General features: G+C 44.3%; 1 protein-coding gene across 1 annotated transcript; it reads right to left on the reverse strand.

The window, feature by feature from the left end:
* Window positions 1-1369: 1369 nt before the first annotated feature.
* Window positions 1370-19751, reverse strand: LOC146036031 (cytochrome P450 2C8-like). The gene is made up of 9 exons (XM_083159797.1): window positions 19483-19751; window positions 17378-17540; window positions 14880-15029; window positions 12168-12328; window positions 8891-9067; window positions 8634-8775; window positions 7945-8132; window positions 6633-6774; window positions 1370-2587 (listed from the first exon to the last, which is right to left on the reverse strand). Exons 1-9 carry the CDS (start codon window positions 19660-19662, stop codon window positions 2406-2408), a joined length of 1485 nt encoding a protein of 494 aa, XP_083015923.1. The 5' UTR covers window positions 19663-19751; the 3' UTR covers window positions 1370-2405.
* Window positions 19752-19953: the final 202 nt, after the last annotated feature.

Below are 19953 nucleotides of genomic sequence, written 5' to 3' on the forward strand. Positions count from 1 at the left end.
ATCAAAAATCGGGGCCATTGGCCCATTTAACATGGTTCCCTATGTAAAATCGCGTTGGTCGCATCGCGTGCCATTATAATGGCATGCGATAGACGCGATCAATGCGATTTTGTAATAGCCGGCTAACTTAACATTGTTCCCTATGTAAAATCGTGTTGATCGTGTCGGTCGCATCGCGTGCCATTATAATGGCATGCGATGGACGCGATCAACGCGATTTTCTCAGTGCCGGCAATAATGGCTAAAAATAGCCAAATATCGCGTCAGTCGCGTCCATCGCCTACCTTAATTTAAGGTAGGCGATGACCCACGACAGGCGCCGTGCTAGGAAACAAGTACCGATACTTCTTTGTTTTAACAGTTTGTGTCATGTGTTTTACATTTTTTTTTGCTTTTCTTTATAGTTACGTATAATAATCAAACAATGCTTTACATGGTTTTAATTTCATTGCACTCTATTCTCCATTTTACCTATACTGGCCTGGGGCCGCTTATTTAGTTATTGGTTAATAAACTATATGAACCTACAGATTTTTCACTAAACTGCTATTCTTTCTGCCACTGTTACAGTATGCCACTATGCTTCATAGATGTGCTATAATCGTTGAATCTGTGTGTTTGCGTTGCAGTGAGCTTAGTTTAGCCAACCAGCTCACTGCAACTTTTGCCCAATATTGTTGAAAAACAATGACAACTTTTGAGGTCTGCCCCAAATGAATTTGAATAGCATTTTTAAATGATATGCCAGTGGGTATGAGAGTTCAATGCATCAGAAAAAAAAAAAATCCCTTCATACAATTTGATGCCTTTGCAGTGATGCAAAAGCACAAAATAAAGTGAATTTATTAGAATATACAACATTATTTGGATTTCATTTTTCTCAGTTCTATATCAAATGGATAATTGCACAACAGTAGAGTAAGTTTCACATATTTGAACGTTTATATTTTTAAGTAAAAAAAAAATACAAATTGCCTTTTATTTATTAAAGAGTTTATTACAATTTTCAGGTGCACATGTAAAGTGTAACATTGTGTTGCATATGCTATGCACAGATTGTGTTCTGAATTGCATTTGCAGTTGCTGTGAAACCATACTTGCCTACCTGACCCTCTCCATGCAGGAGAAAATGCTCTGTTCCTGGACTTCCCTGGTAATGTATGATTGCCATCACCGGTGGGGAGCTAGGTAAAGGTGTTTCACCACAGGTGATGGCAATCATACATTACCAGGGAAGGCCAGGAACAGAGCATTTTCTCCCACATGGAGAGGGTCTGGTAGACATGTACAATATGTGTGAAAACATTACAGAGCTATTGTTCTAGCGTTTAAAGATAAGAAACTATGGGTGTGTGTGTGTGGGGGGGGGGTGTGTGTGTGTATTCAATCCCAGGTATTTTTGGGTGAATTCGACTCGTCTTATTCAATCCCAGTGTTGATGTTTCACCTGTGAATTTGTGACCATTTTCGCCTGTTTTCACCCATCACGATTTGCCAAAAAAAAAAAGTGAAATGCCTTTGGTGAAAATGGACTCAAAATAGGCGAAAACGCCCGTGATTGAATGCTAATCGGCAAATTATTGCTGATTTTTTGCCAGGCTAGGATTGAATATCCCACTAACGCTAGGTAATTTTGAGCTGAAAGAAGATCACTTTTGGTGTTCTAAGCTACTTTCAGCTCAAAATCTGGTAGTGCGTATGCTGTTTTACCAGCCAAGTGAACCACTTCCCATAGTCTCCTACTATGGAAAGTGGTTCGCCCCCTGTGAAATTGGTGGGACGGGTGATTTTCCAGCCATCGATTTTCACATCATCACTCCTAATACACGCTGGGCTAAAACGCCCAGTGTGTATGCACCATTACAGTATTGTACAGTATGCTGTGTATAGAAAGAAACAATGTACTGTATCCAGGGCAGCCAAGGGGGGGGGGGGGGAGCGGGTACCAATTACCCGGGCCCAGGCTTGCTAGAGGGGCCCCTGGTACGACCTGTCCCTTCCCCCTCTGTCCCTCTCGGGTAGCAACAGCAGCAAACACTTCTACAGCATGTGCTGTGCTGACAGCAGGCTCAGCATGAGTGTCTCACTGACAGTGTGAGAGGTCATGCTGAGCCTGCAGTCAGCACACCACATGCTGTAGGTGTGTGCTGCTGCTGAGATTACAGTTTGTAGAATTCTTTCACCCTCCTCTAAACATTTTTTGGGCGTGGCCTAAGTGCGGGAGGTGCCCACACCTCCCACACTTAGGCCACGCCCAATTTTTTTTACCAGGGCCCGGCATTCCTCTCGGCTGCCCTGTCTGTATCCCCCATCACCATATTGACTTTTAAAACATGTTATTTCTGAAAAAAACTCCCACGACATATACTCTGCATGTAATTATTTCATAACTCCGCCTTTTCCAATCAACGTGGTTCCACGTACATTTCATATGTCCTGACTACAACACCATTTTTTCCTGGCTCAGGCGTAATTTCAATATCCTCAGTAGCTTTAGGTGATTTCAGTTTCAATTTCTGCAATATGGTGGTGAGAAAAATGAACAACTCCATGCGTGCCATACCTTCTCCCATGCAGCTTCTTTTCCCTATGGATAATAAAGCAGTTATTGCCGACTTCAGCCTAATATCAAGGTCAAAAACAATGATGATAAAATTGAGCTGCCAACTACATGAAGCTGTTATAATTTCCCATTCACTTTATAGGAGTTGGTGCAAGGGCGTAACTACCATAGGTGCAAGGGGTGCAGCTGCTATGGGGCCCAGAGCTGAAGGGGGCCCATCTTTGCTGTCTAACTAATATTTTTTACATACATTTATCGCCATCAGTTGCTAAATAGGGGGCCCTTGCAAACTTTTGCTATGTATAATATGTAGATACGCCTGTTGGTGAGCACAATACTATGCAGTCCAGTGCATTTAATTTAAGTTGCCATGCTCTAGATCAGTGGTGGCCGTGCACCAGCTGGGGAGTCTGGTAAATGTAATGACTACAGCTGTGCACCAGCTAGGTGATTTGGAAAACGTGGACAGTTGGTAGATCTCAAGGATCGGTTTGGCCACCCTACTATAGATTTTATGGTCAGTGTAAAAAAATTGAATCCATCTGTGGATTGGGATGGAAAACTTATTGGAATACAGTATAAAGGGAGTAGACTTGTAGAGAGGTTGAGGTCTGTCAAGGAGGGGATCCCTCCTCATAGGGCCTGATTCTCAGATGGACTCACTTGCATCCCTCTTTACATCTTTTTCTGCAATTTTGGCTGCCATATGCATTTATGCTAATGCTGGTGCTATGTAATTTCTTGGTATACTTACTGTACATCCAACAAAGCTTGGGCTATTCGCACAGGATCCTCATCTATGAGAGGCAGAAGGGTGGACCCCCAGTAGGTACAGTGACTATAGAAATGTCAATTGTTATCGGAGGTGTGCTACCACTGGACATAAAGAATTGGAGCATATACAGTGAAAGAAGAGTATGTCCGTGTGTGATGCACCTGTTGAAACTCACACGAATAAAAAATAACTTTTATTTGTCATTTAAAAAAAAGCGAAATATAAAAAAACACATACGTACAACAAATACACTGTGTTAAAAAGCGGTGGCTCTCTGATCCACTCAACGGTATGGCTATACCAATTCAAATGCAGGAATAGGGGGCCGTGATATTCTTATAATGTAATAAAGTAACACAGTGTTATGTCACTGATCAGTTGGCCACGATCCCTAAATAGAAGCGCACTAATAGGTGATCCTAAATATAATAGGACGTATTCTTGGACAGATGGTGTTAAAGGTCTTCAGTGAATGGTGCATTGGGGTCTGCCTTGACTGCTGTCAACCACAATAAGTCAACCTGATATTTACATACATGTCGTGGTTTATAAGGGTAAATATATAGGCTGGTGATAATCACAGTGCGCTAGGTCTAAGAGCGCCTATCACTATTGAGCCCAATTCGGGGTGACTCCCGTGTACCTCAATATCTGATCCCCACATGTGCCGATACAGATGTCACCTAAGGTAAGTCCCTTCCCAAACAAATATAAAGGCTGGTGATGCCTACGCACTAAGAATGCGGGCGTCTATCACCGGTAAGCCTAGTTATGGGTGGTCACCTAAGGTGTATGTTAGCAATAATAATTTATAGTTCACTAGTAGGCACCGAAATTAATGCCTTATCTCTTATTTATATACAGAGAATAGGTGCTATGTCTCTTAATTACCCGCAGAAACGGGAGTTATGTAGAGATTAGCTGGTGAATATAGTAGCTGTAATATCGACACTGTGTGTCAGTGTTTATACGACCAATATGTGGTTGACGTATATCCAGTGATTGTCTGGCAGGTGGGTGGTTAACTTATATCCAAATGTGTGGCAAGTGATAGTCTGCCTGAAAAACTGTGTACCATAGTTTGTGGTCCTGATATATATCGACCAGACACGTCGTCACTTGTAGGGATGTCGACTTCCAGAGTCACTGTAAGGGTTAATAGGCGTTTAGGTAATGGTCTACCCAAGTAGTATGGAGGAAATAACCCCAAAAACCCTGAAACCGGGTAATGGGAGTATAGTGTTATGCTGCCCCAAAGACGAGTAGCGATTGTCGGAGGGGTGGGAAGACGTGGGTTTTTGGGGTTATTTCCTCCATACTACTTGGGTAGACCATTACCTAAACGCCTATTAACCCTTACAGTGACTCTGTCATTTGAGGTAGACTGCATTACCTGCGGTGACAGCTCAGTTTATGGTGCATATGTCATACTTATACTGCTCTTCAATCGATCCTGTACCAAATATACTATTTTTAACGGTATACAGGACTAAGTATCCATTGTGAAATAAAAGTTTTTTTGTCTGCCATTAAGCTGCTGACACTAAGTGTCGACCTTACACCCATTATGTCTATGAACACCTGACTACCAGATTAACCCTACTCTGCAGAGATGAAACGTGTCTCATCCCTATGAGTGATCATTACAACATTGTTACTAACAGTCTCTAGACTTTTCCCGGTTTTCGGGTAATTGAGAGAATTGGAAAACTGTGTTAACCTTTTACTACTAAAGGTGTTCCTAGTCAAATTATTACTGACTGACCACACCTTAGGTTGTCACTCCAAACTTGACCTAATGGTGACAGGCGCATACTCATATAGCGCACTGCAATAATCACCAGCCCAATAATATATATTTGTTTGGAAGTCGACATCCCTACAAGTGACGACGTGTCTGGTCGATATATATCAGGACCACAAACTATGGTACACAGTTTTTCAGGCAGACTATCACTTGCCACACATTTGGATATAAGTTAACCACCCACCTGCCAGACAATCACTGGATATACGTCAACCACATATTGGTCGTATAAACACTGACACACAGTGTCGATATTACAGCTACTATATTCACCAGCTAATCTCTACATAACTCCCGTTTCTGCGGGTAATTAAGAGACATAGCACCTATTCTCTGTATATAAATAAGAGATAAGGCATTAATTTCGGTGCCTACTAGTGAACTATAAATTATTATTGCTAACATACACCTTAGGTGACCACCCATAACTAGGCTTACCGGTGATAGACGCCCGCATTCTTAGTGCGTAGGCATCACCAGCCTTTATATTTGTTTGGGAAGGGACTTACCTTAGGTGACATCTGTATCGGCACATGTGGGGATCAGATATTGAGGTACACGGGAGTCACCCCGAATTGGGCTCAATAGTGATAGGCGCTCTTAGACCTAGCGCACTGTGATTATCACCAGCCTATATATTTACCCTTATAAACCACGACATGTATGTAAATATCAGGTTGACTTATTGTGGTTGACAGCAGTCAAGGCAGACCCCAATGCACCATTCACTGAAGACCTTTAACACCATCTGTCCAAGAATACGTCCTATTATATTTAGGATCACCTATTAGTGCGCTTCTATTTAGGGATCGTGGCCAACTGATCAGTGACATAACACTGTGTTACTTTATTACATTATAAGAATATCACGGCCCCCTATTCCTGCATTTGAATTGGTATAGCCATACCGTTGAGTGGATCAGAGAGCCACCGCTTTTTAACACAGTGTATTTGTTGTACGTATGTGTTTTTTTATATTTCGCTTTTTTTTAAATGACAAATAAAAGTTATTTTTTATTCGTGTGAGTTTCAACAGGTGCATCACACACGGACATACTCTTCTTTCACTGTATATTACTGTACATCCAAGCATCTGATGTGCAGGAAATGAGATGCCCACATTCACTGTCTACAGATGCAGCAATCATGCTTTGTGCATCATTAGACGTCACCATCAAGCATTCACCAGCCATACGGCATATGCTAGGTAAGATCATCCGTCTGCATGATCTGTCCTCCTATTTAAGCAAATCACCACATCTGTAGCCTGTAATCACCCTGTTACACATTTATCATACACTACTTGGTGCGTTTGTCTGAATCCATGCTGAAACTCTGTTTCCACAGTTATGCATGAGTGATGCATCTTACACAAAAAGTGAGAAGTGGTGTGGTAAGAGTTGGGCTGTAGGGTAGTCATGCTGTTAATATACATTAACCAATTTAAATAATCATCATACTGTAAAAATAACATATATAATATATACCGATAGAAAAGGGAACAAAGACTTCAATATTTTTGAGACGTCCATTTTCATCCAGAAAGTGTCCAGGGTCAAATTTTTCTGGGTGCTTAAAATATCTTTGGTCATTAAGGACAGAAGCCAGTAATGGAGAAACAATCGCATTCTAAAAGGTAAGTAGAACACAGACATTTGTCATCAAATCACCACAATACGCCAAGCAGCAAGAGACGCTAGGCGCAGTGAGTTTTTTTTTTTAAATCTACATCAATTTCACCTTGCAGACAAAGAAAAATCACCTCTCAATCTGCAATAGATAGAGACGTAACTAACTGCACCCTAATTAATTTTAAATATGAACAAGTCAAAGGTGGACCACAGTAGAAGGTGTGAATTTAAAAAAAAATGTGGCCACTGCATTGTAGTACTTTCTATACAGATTCAGACTGTTTCACATACAGATTTACAAGTATTGCACAAATTAAGCAGTGCAGTCTAGTGAAGCAGTTTTGTTGCATCACATGGGACTAAGATGCACATTTGAGTGAAAAAGACTCTCACGGCACGAGCCAAGTCACACAAGACGTGCTGAGTAGGGATGTTTGGTGCAACTGCAGAAATAGTGTATTACCCATCAGTATTACCCAAATGGTGTAATGTTATTTAGAGCATTTTGCATTAACTATAACCTTGTTGCCTATTATCCGCAGTTTGATTGTTAGCTTTAGTACAAAACTAAAAATGATGGTGCAACAATTTAGAAAAATGTGGCTTCTTCGCATGATTTACTTAATAACAAATACCAGGGAAGACATGCAGCATTTGTGTTAACTATTGCATTGAATGTCATTGTATGAAGGGCTCGATTCAGATATGCTAGGAAAGCTGTGAAGATCGCAGCTTATGGAACGCCTGAGATGCCGACGCTTACCGAACTCCCCCGATTCCCCTCGTTAACATGCGAGGGGATGTGTAATAAAAACACATCCCATCGCATGCTTCTGCAGCAGGAGAATCATTTGATGGTCGCGACCATCGAATCATTTCTTCTGCCTTCCCCAATAGAAGTCGGTGGAAACGACTTTAATTTGTGTGTGGCTGGCCGAAGACCCGGCAGGCATCGGCCCACCCCTATACCCATGGGAATGTCCAGCATCCATCCCCGGTCTGCCCCGATACTTGCCAAGGGCTCGGCAACTATGCAAGTTTCTAAAGCCATTCGCCAAGGGGAGCTGCGCATAATAGACCATGTGCAATCCCCAATACATTAGGACGGGCCAAACTCGAATTATTGCGAGTAAATCAGAATCACCCCCTAAGTCTGTAAGCTTCTGACCTTGGGGATGTTGTATCCTCTGAATACTGTATCTTCACTGGCTGCATGTGGGATGCCTAAGGGCACTATGTTAGCAAATCTCTGGATCTCATGAATCACAGCATCTGTATAAGGCATATTAATACGATCCTCCAATGAGGGACATCGACTCTGTCCAATCACATTATCAATCTCTTCCTGGATCTTCCCTGAAAGGAAAAGGCATTCAAAAATATTTAATAGCAATTTATTTCATTGGCGATAGTAATCACATCGTAAATTTTACTGACGTTACTGAAAGGTGGCACACATTCGTACTAAGGACCTTATTCTGATTGACTCGCAAGGCTGCAAAATTTGCAGCCTTGTAAGTCCATCAGGCACCACCCGCCGCACGCAGTGCCGCCCCTCCTTCGCACGTGTGACCCCCCGCACGCCTGTGAATGAATGATTTACATAATCATCCATTCAAAGGTGGGGAGAAATCATTCGATGATTCGGCAACCATCGAATGATTTCTCCAGCGCTCGCAGTTCAGAGACACCTATATGGTGACGAACACCATCGGTCCGCCGTGCATATGCGATCAGAATGAGGACCTAAATGTCTAGGAAACAACAGGCTCTTACGTTGATTCAGAGACCAGTTCTATCTGATGTATTTGGTGAAACATTCTTTTTACAAAATGATATTCTTTTAGCCTTGCTTACCTGCCACATTGGGGTATTTCAACAGGATGAGCAGGGCACTTTTCAGGGTTGTGCTGGTGGTTTCACTTCCGGCAGAGAAGAGATCCATTACTGTTCCAAATAAATTCTCAAAGTGGAATTCCGTTTTTGGGTTGTCCTTCTCCTGTAGATATGGGTAGGTCAGATGTTGAGTTTTTGCAAAAGATCATGAGTTACCTCCATCTATATAAAGGCCTAAAATATGAAGCACAGGGATACCACTGATCATCAGCGATTACCTCGTCCATCTTTATCAGGAAGCTGTCAATGAGGTCCCGTGGGCAGTTCACATCAATGGTCCTCTTGTGGTTTTCTAAAGCCTCCAATAAGAATTGTTTCACTTTAAAAACATTGTTAAAGACCTTCCGGTGAGGTCCTGGGATGTAGTAGGATGTTTTTGGAAATAAATGCAGTAGCTGTAAATAGAGATACATTAGTTTTACCTGGAGAATGGTTTATCAGCGCTGTCTACATCAAAATAATGCATCTATGAACACAAGAGTTATGGTAGATTTACTTCTAAGATTCTACTCTTTCTTTGAGGTTCATGGGATCCACAGGGCTAAGATCGGGGTTGTAGGCGGATACAGAGGACCCAATGTTAACCCTGTAGGACCCATAAAAATTAGTCTATGTGGTTTATTTAACAAGTGTAAGGTTTTAATCCACAAAATGTAGATCATGTTACAACCAACTGGGTAGTTGCAGACAGTCATATAGGAGGGACCTGCTCCCAAGCTTACAATCTATATGATTTTTAGCATACTATAAATCCCTAAACAATGTCAGCTAATCTAAAAATTACCAGTATGTGTAGAGTGGCATGACCATCATGAGATATTACTGGCATGGTACCAAGGGGCACATACATGGCCTGTTGTCAATAATGCCCCTATAGATTGGGATTTACTATATGCATGTGTGTAAAATCACTCTGCAAATACCTAATGAGTGCCATGCATATTCTGCCACTTCCAGGTAAAGTCTACATTACCCGGGCTGGAATCCAGTGATCTGGACTTTGGGCAATGCTGGACCTCTATTGCAAAGATGAATTTTTCATGAACCACTAAAAGAGGGGCACATGAGGCATTACAGTGGGTATAGACTGACTGGAGTAGGAATAGGAACATTCGCTGCCAAGTAGGCATGGTGAACTGTCAAACGGAGCCATCTGGCCACGGTCTGCTTAGAAGCCAGCCAACTCCATTTGCGAGATTTCAACAAGACAAACAGGGTATTAGGTCTGCGGATGACCCTAGTCTGGTCACTAAAGAAGCAGAGAGCATGCACCACATCTAAGGAGGCTGGCTAAAAGGAACTGAATTTATTGTGTAACCCAACAGATGTCAACCGAGTAAAAGGGAGGGTCAGAAGCCCACGGGAGAGATCCCATGGAGCCACAGATGGAGTCTGAACATAAAGGACCCCCTGCAGAAACATCCTGACATCCGGCAAGGCAGCAAGCTGCTGCCAAAACAGAACAAAAAAGGCTGAGAAATGAGCCTTCAGGGATGACAACCTAAAGGCCCCCATACACTAGGGCGACTTGTCCTGAGGACAAGTCGCCCCCGACTTCCCCCTGAGCTTCCCCGGCAGCTCCCCGGGGGAGCTTGATAAGATTGGCACTTGATGTGCCATTTTTTACATGTGATAAATCGTCTCGATTTATCACATGTAAACCCGGGGAGCATGGATGGGCTGCAGAGCAGGGCTGTTGGTGGGGGGCGCTGCTAAAGCAGCGTGCAGGGGACACTGCGGGGGACAGTGACAGAGCCGGGCAGGGGGAGGCGGGAGCTGTCGGTGCTGGAAAAAAAGCCCATACAATGAATGGGCAGCCTGTGATTGGCTGAGCTCTCTCTCAGCCAATTGCTGACTGTCTGAGAGCTCAGCCAATCAGCGGCCGCCCGGTCTTTTGAATAGGATTTCTTCCTATTCTCCCGCCGCGCCGACGGTCTCTGCTCTGCGACGCCTGCGGTCCCCGCCTGCACTACCTCCGCCGGGAGCCATCAATGCGGGGGGGGGGGCACTGCTAGTAAGACAGGGGGGCTGTATATAAAGATATATCGGATCTGAACATCGTGGGTGCTAAAAAGCACCCATAATGGCTCAGATTCGGATATATCTTATGTTTTGTAGGTCCGACGCCGTGATCCGATGCGCGCGGGACCGCGCATCAGATCAGATGTCAAACACATGCGATTTTGGGCCGATTTCACCCGATTTATCGGTCCAAAGAAAATCGCATAGTGTATGGGGGCCTTAAGGCCCAGCATCAAGCCTGATTAGAGAATCTTCGATTGAAGAGTGAGAGAGTGGAACAGCCCTGGCATGCGTGCTGAATGATCTTCTAATGCCAAGAGACAGACTGTTCATTCTTAATCCTTATGGATCTCTCAGCAGCTTTTGACACTCCAAGGAGTGGTTGAGTGCCAGTTGGCCGTGGCTGAACCGTGATAAAACAGAGAACCGTGATAAAACACAGGTGCTTATGATAAGTCACAGGACAAGACTGCAGCATAGCCTACCAACAGGACTTACACTTGGAGGTTCAAACTATAACACACTGAACATGTGCATTGTTTTGGATAGTGGCTTGACACCTATTTATCACATTTCAGCCACAATAAATTATTTTCTTATTCTTTCATCTAAGGATCATAGCCAGAATCAAGCAATTAATTCCCCTAGAAGATTTGCCTAGAGTCATATGTGCATTTGTATCATCACGCTTAGACTATTGCAATGCCCACTAACTTTAACTCCCAGCAAAAGAATTGCACAGGTCACAGATGATACAAAATGCAGCTGCCTGGCTATTAACCAACCAGCCCTGCTGCAGCCACATAAAACCCATTCTCTACTCCCTTCACCGGCTACCTGTAAGATGGCAAATTGCTTTTGTGATTAACTTAATGACAATAAAAACCCTTCTTGACCAGACCCCAAGTTAAGCAGCTTTTACCTTCACTGCTCCTCTCGATTACTACAATCTGCAGATTAACTGTACCTACTGTAGAATCTCTCTGAAATCTGGGTATTAAACATTCAGCAGCTCTGACTCTATGGAACTCTCTCTCCCCCCACAGGCCCCCACTGTACAATCCTTCAAAAATAGACTCAAGACTTCCTGTTGTCTCAAGTATTTCACCAATCCCCAGTTTTTGTGCTGTAAAGGCAAATGTAAAACACTTTGGGAGCTATTCAATCTTGGCCGCTATTTCCAACAGGGGAAATAGTGGCTGCCGCCTATTCAATGCTACAGTTTCTGACGGCATTGAAGGCGGATTGCTACAAAACAGATACACGGGTGTTTTTTGACCATCTGCGGCCGTTTTAACTGACACGCCCACATTGAATTCCGCCTGTTGAGTATCTGTTGAGCGGATAAAAACTGCCCGGGATTACGAATGCTGGGATGTTCCGACAGTCAGAATCCCGGATTGAGTACCGCTCTTTGAGTCCTACTGGGTGAAAAGTGCTATATCAATAACGTTATATTATATGGTTACTTACAATACCCCAAGCAGAGGCCAGCATAGTAAAGAGCTCCTGTAGTAAGGAAAGAAGATTCCTGAACCTTTTATCTTCATAGTCAAAGCGTTCTCCTAACAATATGGAGCAGATGACGTTGGAAACAGCTAAACGCAGTGAAGCAGTTGGATCAAACAGTTTGTCTAGGAAGTAACAGTAATAAGTCAGCACAGACAGTAACGGGCACATTGTGTAAATTCAGTATATACTAGGTACAATTTTATTTACAGTATATAGTATTGTAGGGTGCTGAAATTTTTTCCACCTACGTGACAAGAAGGACAATGTGGAAGCCTATTTTTCTCATTAAGGGCCAGATGCACTAAGCTTCAAAAGTGATAAAATGGAGAGTGATAAACAACCAACCAATCAGCTCCTACTTGATATTTTTCAAACACTTTTGAAGCTTAGTGCATCTGGCCCTTGGTCCCTCCATTTACACATTATATAATTATCTTATTATCTCATGCCCACACACGGGCACCACTGTATTCATGATATTAAATAAAAAAAGAAATGTTCCATAGGCTCTTCTGCAGATCATAAAGGAAGACAACTTTCATAGACCATCACATGGGCAATCTACCTTCATAAGATGCTGCAGTATAACACTGGCGATACAGAATAATTACCATGTCCAAAAAATGGACTTTACTTGCTCACTAGGGAGAGAATATATGCTGCCTAGCGAACAGGTCTGAATCAGGCCATAGATTTCAATTTCCACAAACCCCACCTAAATCTATATCTTTCTGCATGTGTTACAGTTGCCCCACCTGCAGTGCAGCATGGTTATGTAAATTTTGAGTACAAATTTCCCTGCAATCAGATCTGCAGTTACATAGGTGCATCGGGTGGTACTTGTTTCCTAGCACGGCCACAACGATCATGATCGTGGGCAACGTGAGGAAAAATCGGGGGCATCGCGGCCATCGCATGCACTAAAAAATCGGGTGCGATGGTACCGACGCGATGCCCGCGATTTCCCCATAGGGAACAATGTTAAATGCCTCAATTTAGCCGCGATGCCCCCGATTTCCCATAGGAAACAATGTTAAATGGGTCAATTTACCCAAATCATCATAGGGAACAATGTTAAATGGGCCATAAACCCCCCAAAACACCCCTGAACAGTGAAATGTCCCCCCAAAAGTATTTTACGCCACCCCACGCTGAACGCGAACCCGAAGCGTGGCGAGCGGCGGCGGTACGCGTCCTCCGACAATGTTAAATGCCTCAATTTAGCCGCGATGCCCCCGATTTCCCATAGGAAACAATGTTAAATGGCTCAATTTACCCAAATCATCATAGGGAACAATGTTAAATGGGCCTGAAAACCCAAAAAACACAGCTGAACAGTGAAATGTCCCCCCAAAAGTAATTTACGCCACCCCACAATCAACGCGAACCCGAAGCGTGGCGAGCGCAGCGAGCCCGCGAGGGGCGGCGGTACGCGTCCTCCGACCTTTTCATACCCCCACTATCCACGTCGGCGTGGAGTTGAGAACATAATAGTGTGGCGAGCGCAGCGAGCCACCGAGCTCGAAGCGTGGCGAGCGCAGCGGATACCTGTGAAGCCCGCGAAGGGACGCGTTTACCTGCGCTCGCCACGCTTCGGGTTCGCGTTGATCGTGGGGTGGCGTCAACTACTTTTGGGGGGACATTTCACTGTTCAGGGGTGTTTTTTGGGTTTTCTGGCCCATTTACCATTGTTCCCTATTATGATTTGGGTAAATTGAGCCATTTAACATTGATTCCTATGGGAAATCGGGGGCATCGCGGGTAAATTGAGGCATTTAACATTGTTCCCTATGGGGAAATCGGGGGCATCGCGTCTGGACCATTTAAGCCTTTTTTAGCCGCATACGACGCGACCGACGCGATATTGACTTTTTTCAATGCATTTCAATGGGAAAATCGGGGGCATCGCGTCGGTCGCGTCGCAGACCACTAAAAATGACACCCGATGCCCGCGATTGTGGTCGTGCTAGGAAACAAGTACCCATCGGGTTTGTGTTTTCCTGCAGGAATCAAAATGGAAATTTGAATCAAGTAACGCCAACAGATGGCAGAAACTTGTAACACAGCAACCATATTACTGATCTAAATACTATCAGCTGGAAGAGCCTGATGCTGGAAGAATATCCAGCTCCATGCCTGTGAACTGAAACCAGCATGAAAAAGTTAATTTTAAAAAGGACCAAAAATTCTAAGAGACACTTAATGGAGTTGGTCCACTCACAAAGTATAAGTCACACAACGGGCTTCCAGGTCTCATTACCTGGAAAGACACTGGCACCTCCTGACCTTGGCAGCCGTTCTTCATTCCTAACAGTTGACTCTCTGATCACTAACCAGAAGCTGCTCTGGTATGAGCTGACCCAAGGGCTTAGGGCTCTGTTTTTTATGGCATTTTACACTGGCTAGGTGACCATGCAGCTGGAACAGCCCTGCTCCACCCACTGCTGGTGCCCAGATTTCACTACACAATGGCTGAGGTGGACGTTTACCTGCTGCTGCAGGGGTTGTAGGGAAAGTTTAGGACAGTGGCAAGTGTGCGGGCAGCCATCTGAGCAACTGGAGGGAGCCGGCTGTGTAAGATCACCTGCCCGGCCACACGCTAGCCGTACAGGAAAAAAATAAATGAAGTGCACCCTGTCATTTCAGTGGCACAATAATAAGGATCTCACTGACCTCCATGTCTTTTGAATTCTTCCACGAGAAAACGGGCCTCTTCCTGTATTCTCTCCCCAATGTCCCTCTTCCCCATCCCAAAATTTCTTAGGGTGGTGAGTGAGAAGCGTCGTAACTGTTTCCAGCGCTCCCCATTGCTCAGTACAATTCCTGTGGGTTTATGCAAAAATAAAGGTTATAAATGAAAGATAAAATTAACTACAGTATATCTCAGTGAGAGATTGCACTATCATTGGCTCATAACCTCTCCTGAACTACACACCTCCCCCCATATCATTGTTCATGCATCACATATATAAAAAGATGATATTACAGATATAAAGAATTTAGTTTTTTTGGTTCATGGCAATTTGTTGGTAGAATTTGGAGCATAGGATGACCAACTTCCCAGCCAGGGATGGTTTAAGAGAGGGCCCATGTGTGTACACCCTCTGCTCTTGCAGCGATGTAGCCTGTGGCTTTCTGCCAAGTCTTCTTCTCAAACTTTCTTGACCAGGGTGCCCTAGAATATCAGCATTTGTTCAAGGCACCTCTAGTAAAAAAAATATATTTTCAATATATAAAACGGTACTCTTTACCTAGCACGGCGCCCACGATCTCCATCGCGGGCGTCGTGGGTAAAGAAATCGTGGGGATCGCGGGCATCGCGGTCAGTACATTAACGGCCGCGACGCGATGCCCGCGATCCCCATGATTTCCCATAGGGTTCAATGTTAAATTTAGTGCTGCCCGCGATTTTAGATTCAATGCTTCAATGGCCGCGATTTGGCCATAGGAATCAATGTTAAATGGGCCACAGAGTCCAAATAGGCACAATTAACACTTAAATGTCCCCCCAAATTTGTAACGCCACCCCACGATCCACGCCAACCCGAAGCGTGGCGAGCGCAGCGAGCCCGCGAGGGGCGGCGGTACGCGTCCTCCGACCTTTTCATACCCCCACTATCCACGTCGGCGTGGAGTTGAGAATAGAATAGTGTGGCGAGCGCAGCGAGCCACCGAGCCCGAAGCGTGGCGAGCGCAGCGAGCCCCGCGAGGGGACGCGGATACCTTCACAGGTAAACGTGGCCCTACGCGGGCTTCACAGGTATCCGCGTCCCCTCGCGGGGCTCGCTGCGCTCGCCACGCTTCGGGCTCGGTGGCTCGCTGCGCTCGCCACACTATTCTATTCTCAACTCCACGCCGACGTGGATAGTGGGGGTATGAAAAGGTCGGAGGACGCGTACCGCCGCCCCTCGCGGGCTCGCTGCGCTCGCCACGCTTCGGGTTGGCGTGGATCGTGGGGTGGCGTTACAAATTTGGGGGGACATTTAAGTGTTAATTGTGCCTATTTGGGCTCTGTGGCCCATTTAACATTAATTCCTATGGCCAAATCGCGGCCATTGAAGCATTGAATGTAAAATCGCGGCCAGCTCTAAATTTAACATTGAACCCTATGGGAAATCGTGGGGATCGCAGGCATCGCGTCGCGGCCGTTAATGTACTGCCCGCGATCCCCACGATGGGCGCCGTGCTAGGTAAAGAGTACCTATAAAACAATTAACTAAATTGTACTTAACTGTCACCCTCAGGTTCAGTTATGTGGTGGGGAAAATAGTTGTGGTTCTAATTGTCCGTTTTATGATTGTCAGCCACCGGCACTGGTTCTGTCTATCACTTTGAGCATAAATAATTTGTTTTGGTCGTGGACCACCGACCTGAGCACCCTTGCAAGCATCCAGAGACACCCAGTATGGGAAATAATGGCCTAACCACTGTACCTTGCCAACTATACAGTACCTAACCTTCCTGCAGCCTATCCCTAAATCAACTCACCCCACATACTTTCAAGTCGAAATGCTGGCTGTTGGTATTCCTGTGCCAGAATCTTGATCCTTGCGATGTTCTGACAACATTCTTTTGATGGCAGTCTTGATGCTAGCATCGTTTTACTGAACATTGGCATCCTGACTGCATTCCCTCTACTGCACATCGTTTAATCACCAGAAAAATGTCTACCACACCCTGTGATTTCTGCAACGCTGGGCAGCCAGCCAATATGGGACTCTGGGGACGGTAGAAAAGTATTACTATACATGGGTGCAGGATGTGCGGTGTGGGACCACTGCACCCATTATAGATATGTTATTCATCCCAACAACAATCCTTATTGTTGCTATAAAGTAAATAACTTTTATTACTAACTATGGAAGAAATGTATCAAGGCTTCTAAAGAGTAGAATTGTGGACAAGTTAGAAGTCAAACATAGCCGTAAATCAGCTAGCATGTGTGTAATCCGTTCTATCACAGGGAAAACAACATGTTATACTCCAGCTGCTGAGGAACCCCAGTACACCTCCCAGCATGCATTGCCAGTGTTACCAGGTTCATGGATCAAACTGCTGCAGGGCATGTTGCAGTCTGCAGATCCACAGCAATTATCAGGTGATATGTAGAAGCTCACTTGCCCAATCTTTAGAAGGTTTGATACATCAACCATATACACTGTACAACTCACCGTAATCTTTGAAAACTGCTTGGGCGAAAAAAGTGTTTCCTCTTGTGCTGAACACATCACTGCGCTCCACGAAGGCTTCCTTCATGCATTCATAATCAGCTAAGATCACCATCGGGAGATTACCTATAAAAATGGTGAACACTGGTCCATACTGCTTACTGAGCTGGAATGACACAAAAATGATTGTTACCCGGTAGCCGATCAATAAGCAAAATACTCCTTAAAGTATCATAGTCAATATAAAATGAGTTCTTAAATTTTATTGTTCTGCTAATTTATCCTAAAAAGTTACTTACGAACACAAAATAAATACTATGTTGGAGTAGAATGTCATGGCTGAAATAATATTCAATATATTACTTACTGATATGCCTTCATTCACCTAGTAGTTTTGTGCTATATGGCACAAGATGCATGGCATGACTTAGGGGTAAATGTATGAAGCTTAGAGAAGTGGTACGCAAGGTGATAATGTACCAGCCAATCAGCTCTAACTGTCAATTTACATAGTGGAGCTGATTGGCTGGTGCATAATATCTACATCATTATTAAACACTTTAAATGGTCCAGCAGAACTACAGGGGTAGCGTATTGGGTCTGATGTCATAAAGCTTCGTATTCCAATCAAACGCAGCGATTCGTGGTTCTATGGAGCGGGGCTAAAATGATGCAGTTATGTAATTTGTGTCATTATAGCCCCTTTTCCCAAAACACCTTGAATATCAGTATTTGTCTTGGCAGCTGAGGGGGTCAGGCAGGAAGCAGGAGACTTGCCCACCTTTCCAGGGGGCAAGAAGTTCATGAATATACTGTAGGGCTGATGGAAATATAAGGTACAAGATTCCTTCTAACACATGCAGTATTACATCTCACTGCTGCATGACCTCCAGGCTCCTCCCACTGCAGCTGATTTGAATAGTTTGTGAAACGTCAGGAACACTCAAGTTTGTTTCCTACACAACACATACACAAAGGATAGATGACTGTTTGAAAGATAAAACTCACTAATTTCCCTTTCCTTATTGCAATTTCAATTCCTTAAGTATAAGACCTTGCTGGCTGCAACTCATATTTGGTTTAAAATAACACAATTCATTAAAAAAACTCACAATGGCCTACAAATGGGGAAAAAAACATACCCAGCACTGGAGGCTCAATCCCAGCAGTTCTCTTAGTACCGCATAGCCCGACCCCAGTCGAAATCTTCACAGCAGCCTGCCCTGCAGCTTCGGCATCAGTCATTAGATCACTTTAATCAGGCTGGGACAGCGGGCAGTAACATGAGCCAAAACATCTCATTGCCACGCTGCCAATAGTAGGTGAGGCCCAGGCCAAGTCTTGGACACATAGAAACGACTTGCACTACAACAGCAGGTGGTTTAAAGAAACGGCCATTCCCCCCTCCCTATGGCTCTCCCCAACTCAATAGGTCGACATGCTTTTAGGTCGACATGTCATTGGGTCGACATGTCATTAGGTCAACATACCATTAGGTCGACATGTCATTAGGTCGACACTGTCATTAGGTCGACAGTGTCTAGGTCTACAGTCAAAAGGTCGACATGGTTTTTTCGACCTAATGACATGTCGACCTAAAAGCATGTCGACCTATTGAGTTGTCGAACTAATGGTGTCGACCTAATGGCTGTCTATCTACTTGTTGTCTACAAATGGTCCCACATCCCTTCCATAGTACAGCCAACAAGGCAAGTGTTAGACATTAAGCCTTTAAGCCAGGCATGTTCAAACTGTGGCCCTCCAGCTGTTGTGAAACTACACATCCCAGCATGCCTTGCCATAGTTTTCGCATTCCCTAATAGCAGAACTGTGGCAAGGCATGATGGGACTTGTAGTTTCACAACAGCTGGAGGGCCATAGTTTGGACATGCCTGCTCGGGGCATATCTGATCCAGAGCAGCTTGTCCATTGTTCCCAGGGGGCCAATCTATTACTAAGTGGATGCAGGGGTTGTGCCGTGCCATGAGGAAGCCCTGGGTACCATAGAGGCTGCCACTTGTGCCCCCACAGTAGTTCCCCCCACTGTGTTAATTACTAAACAGAACTTTATAAGTTATTATTGTTTAAGTGAGCCGACCAGTACTCACCTTCACCAACGACTGGGGCATTTCAATAGTGCTCACATGAAGAACAGTACCCAACACTGGCAATGTGGGTGGCCCAGGGGGCAAATTTTTACTTCTCAGTTTACTCCTCCATGTGAAGATATACAGCACGAGGCTGATACACACGGTCAGGATAAGGGTTCCTGTTAGACCTATCTCCATCTTCTGTAATCCCAGAGAATAACAGCCTGAATACAGGAAGCTCTCAGCCTAACATGCTGAATACAGGAAGCTTTATATATATATGCACACACACACAGTAACAGTCACACGGATAGGAAATGTTATCTGCAGCCTATTGTTTGTGTTCATGTGAGTCCAATGTGCAGGACTTGTAGAGCATGTATCAGACGTAAAGACATTGGCTGATCTCTATTTACACTGGTTTATGATAGGTGATTATATTACTGTATATGGAGTGCTTCTCGCAGGAATAAAGGTAAGGCTGCAAAC

The sequence above is a fragment of the Crinia signifera genome, chromosome 9 (assembly GCF_055691185.1).
Source record: "Crinia signifera chromosome 9, ASM5569118v1, whole genome shotgun sequence".
Classification (NCBI taxonomy): Eukaryota; Metazoa; Chordata; class Amphibia; order Anura; family Myobatrachidae; genus Crinia; species Crinia signifera.

Coding starts and splice junctions, on each gene's coding strand:
- LOC146036031 (XM_083159797.1), bottom strand. CDS start 19,662: ATGGAGATAGGTCTAACAGGAACCCTTATCCTGACCGTGTGTATCAGC. Junction 17,541..19,482: donor TGCCCCAGTCGTTGGTGAAG/GTGAGTACTGGT, acceptor GTGTCATTCCAG/CTCAGTAAGCAGTATGGACC. Junction 15,030..17,377: donor AGCAGTTTTCAAAGATTACG/GTGAGTTGTACA, acceptor ATAAACCCACAG/GAATTGTACTGAGCAATGGG.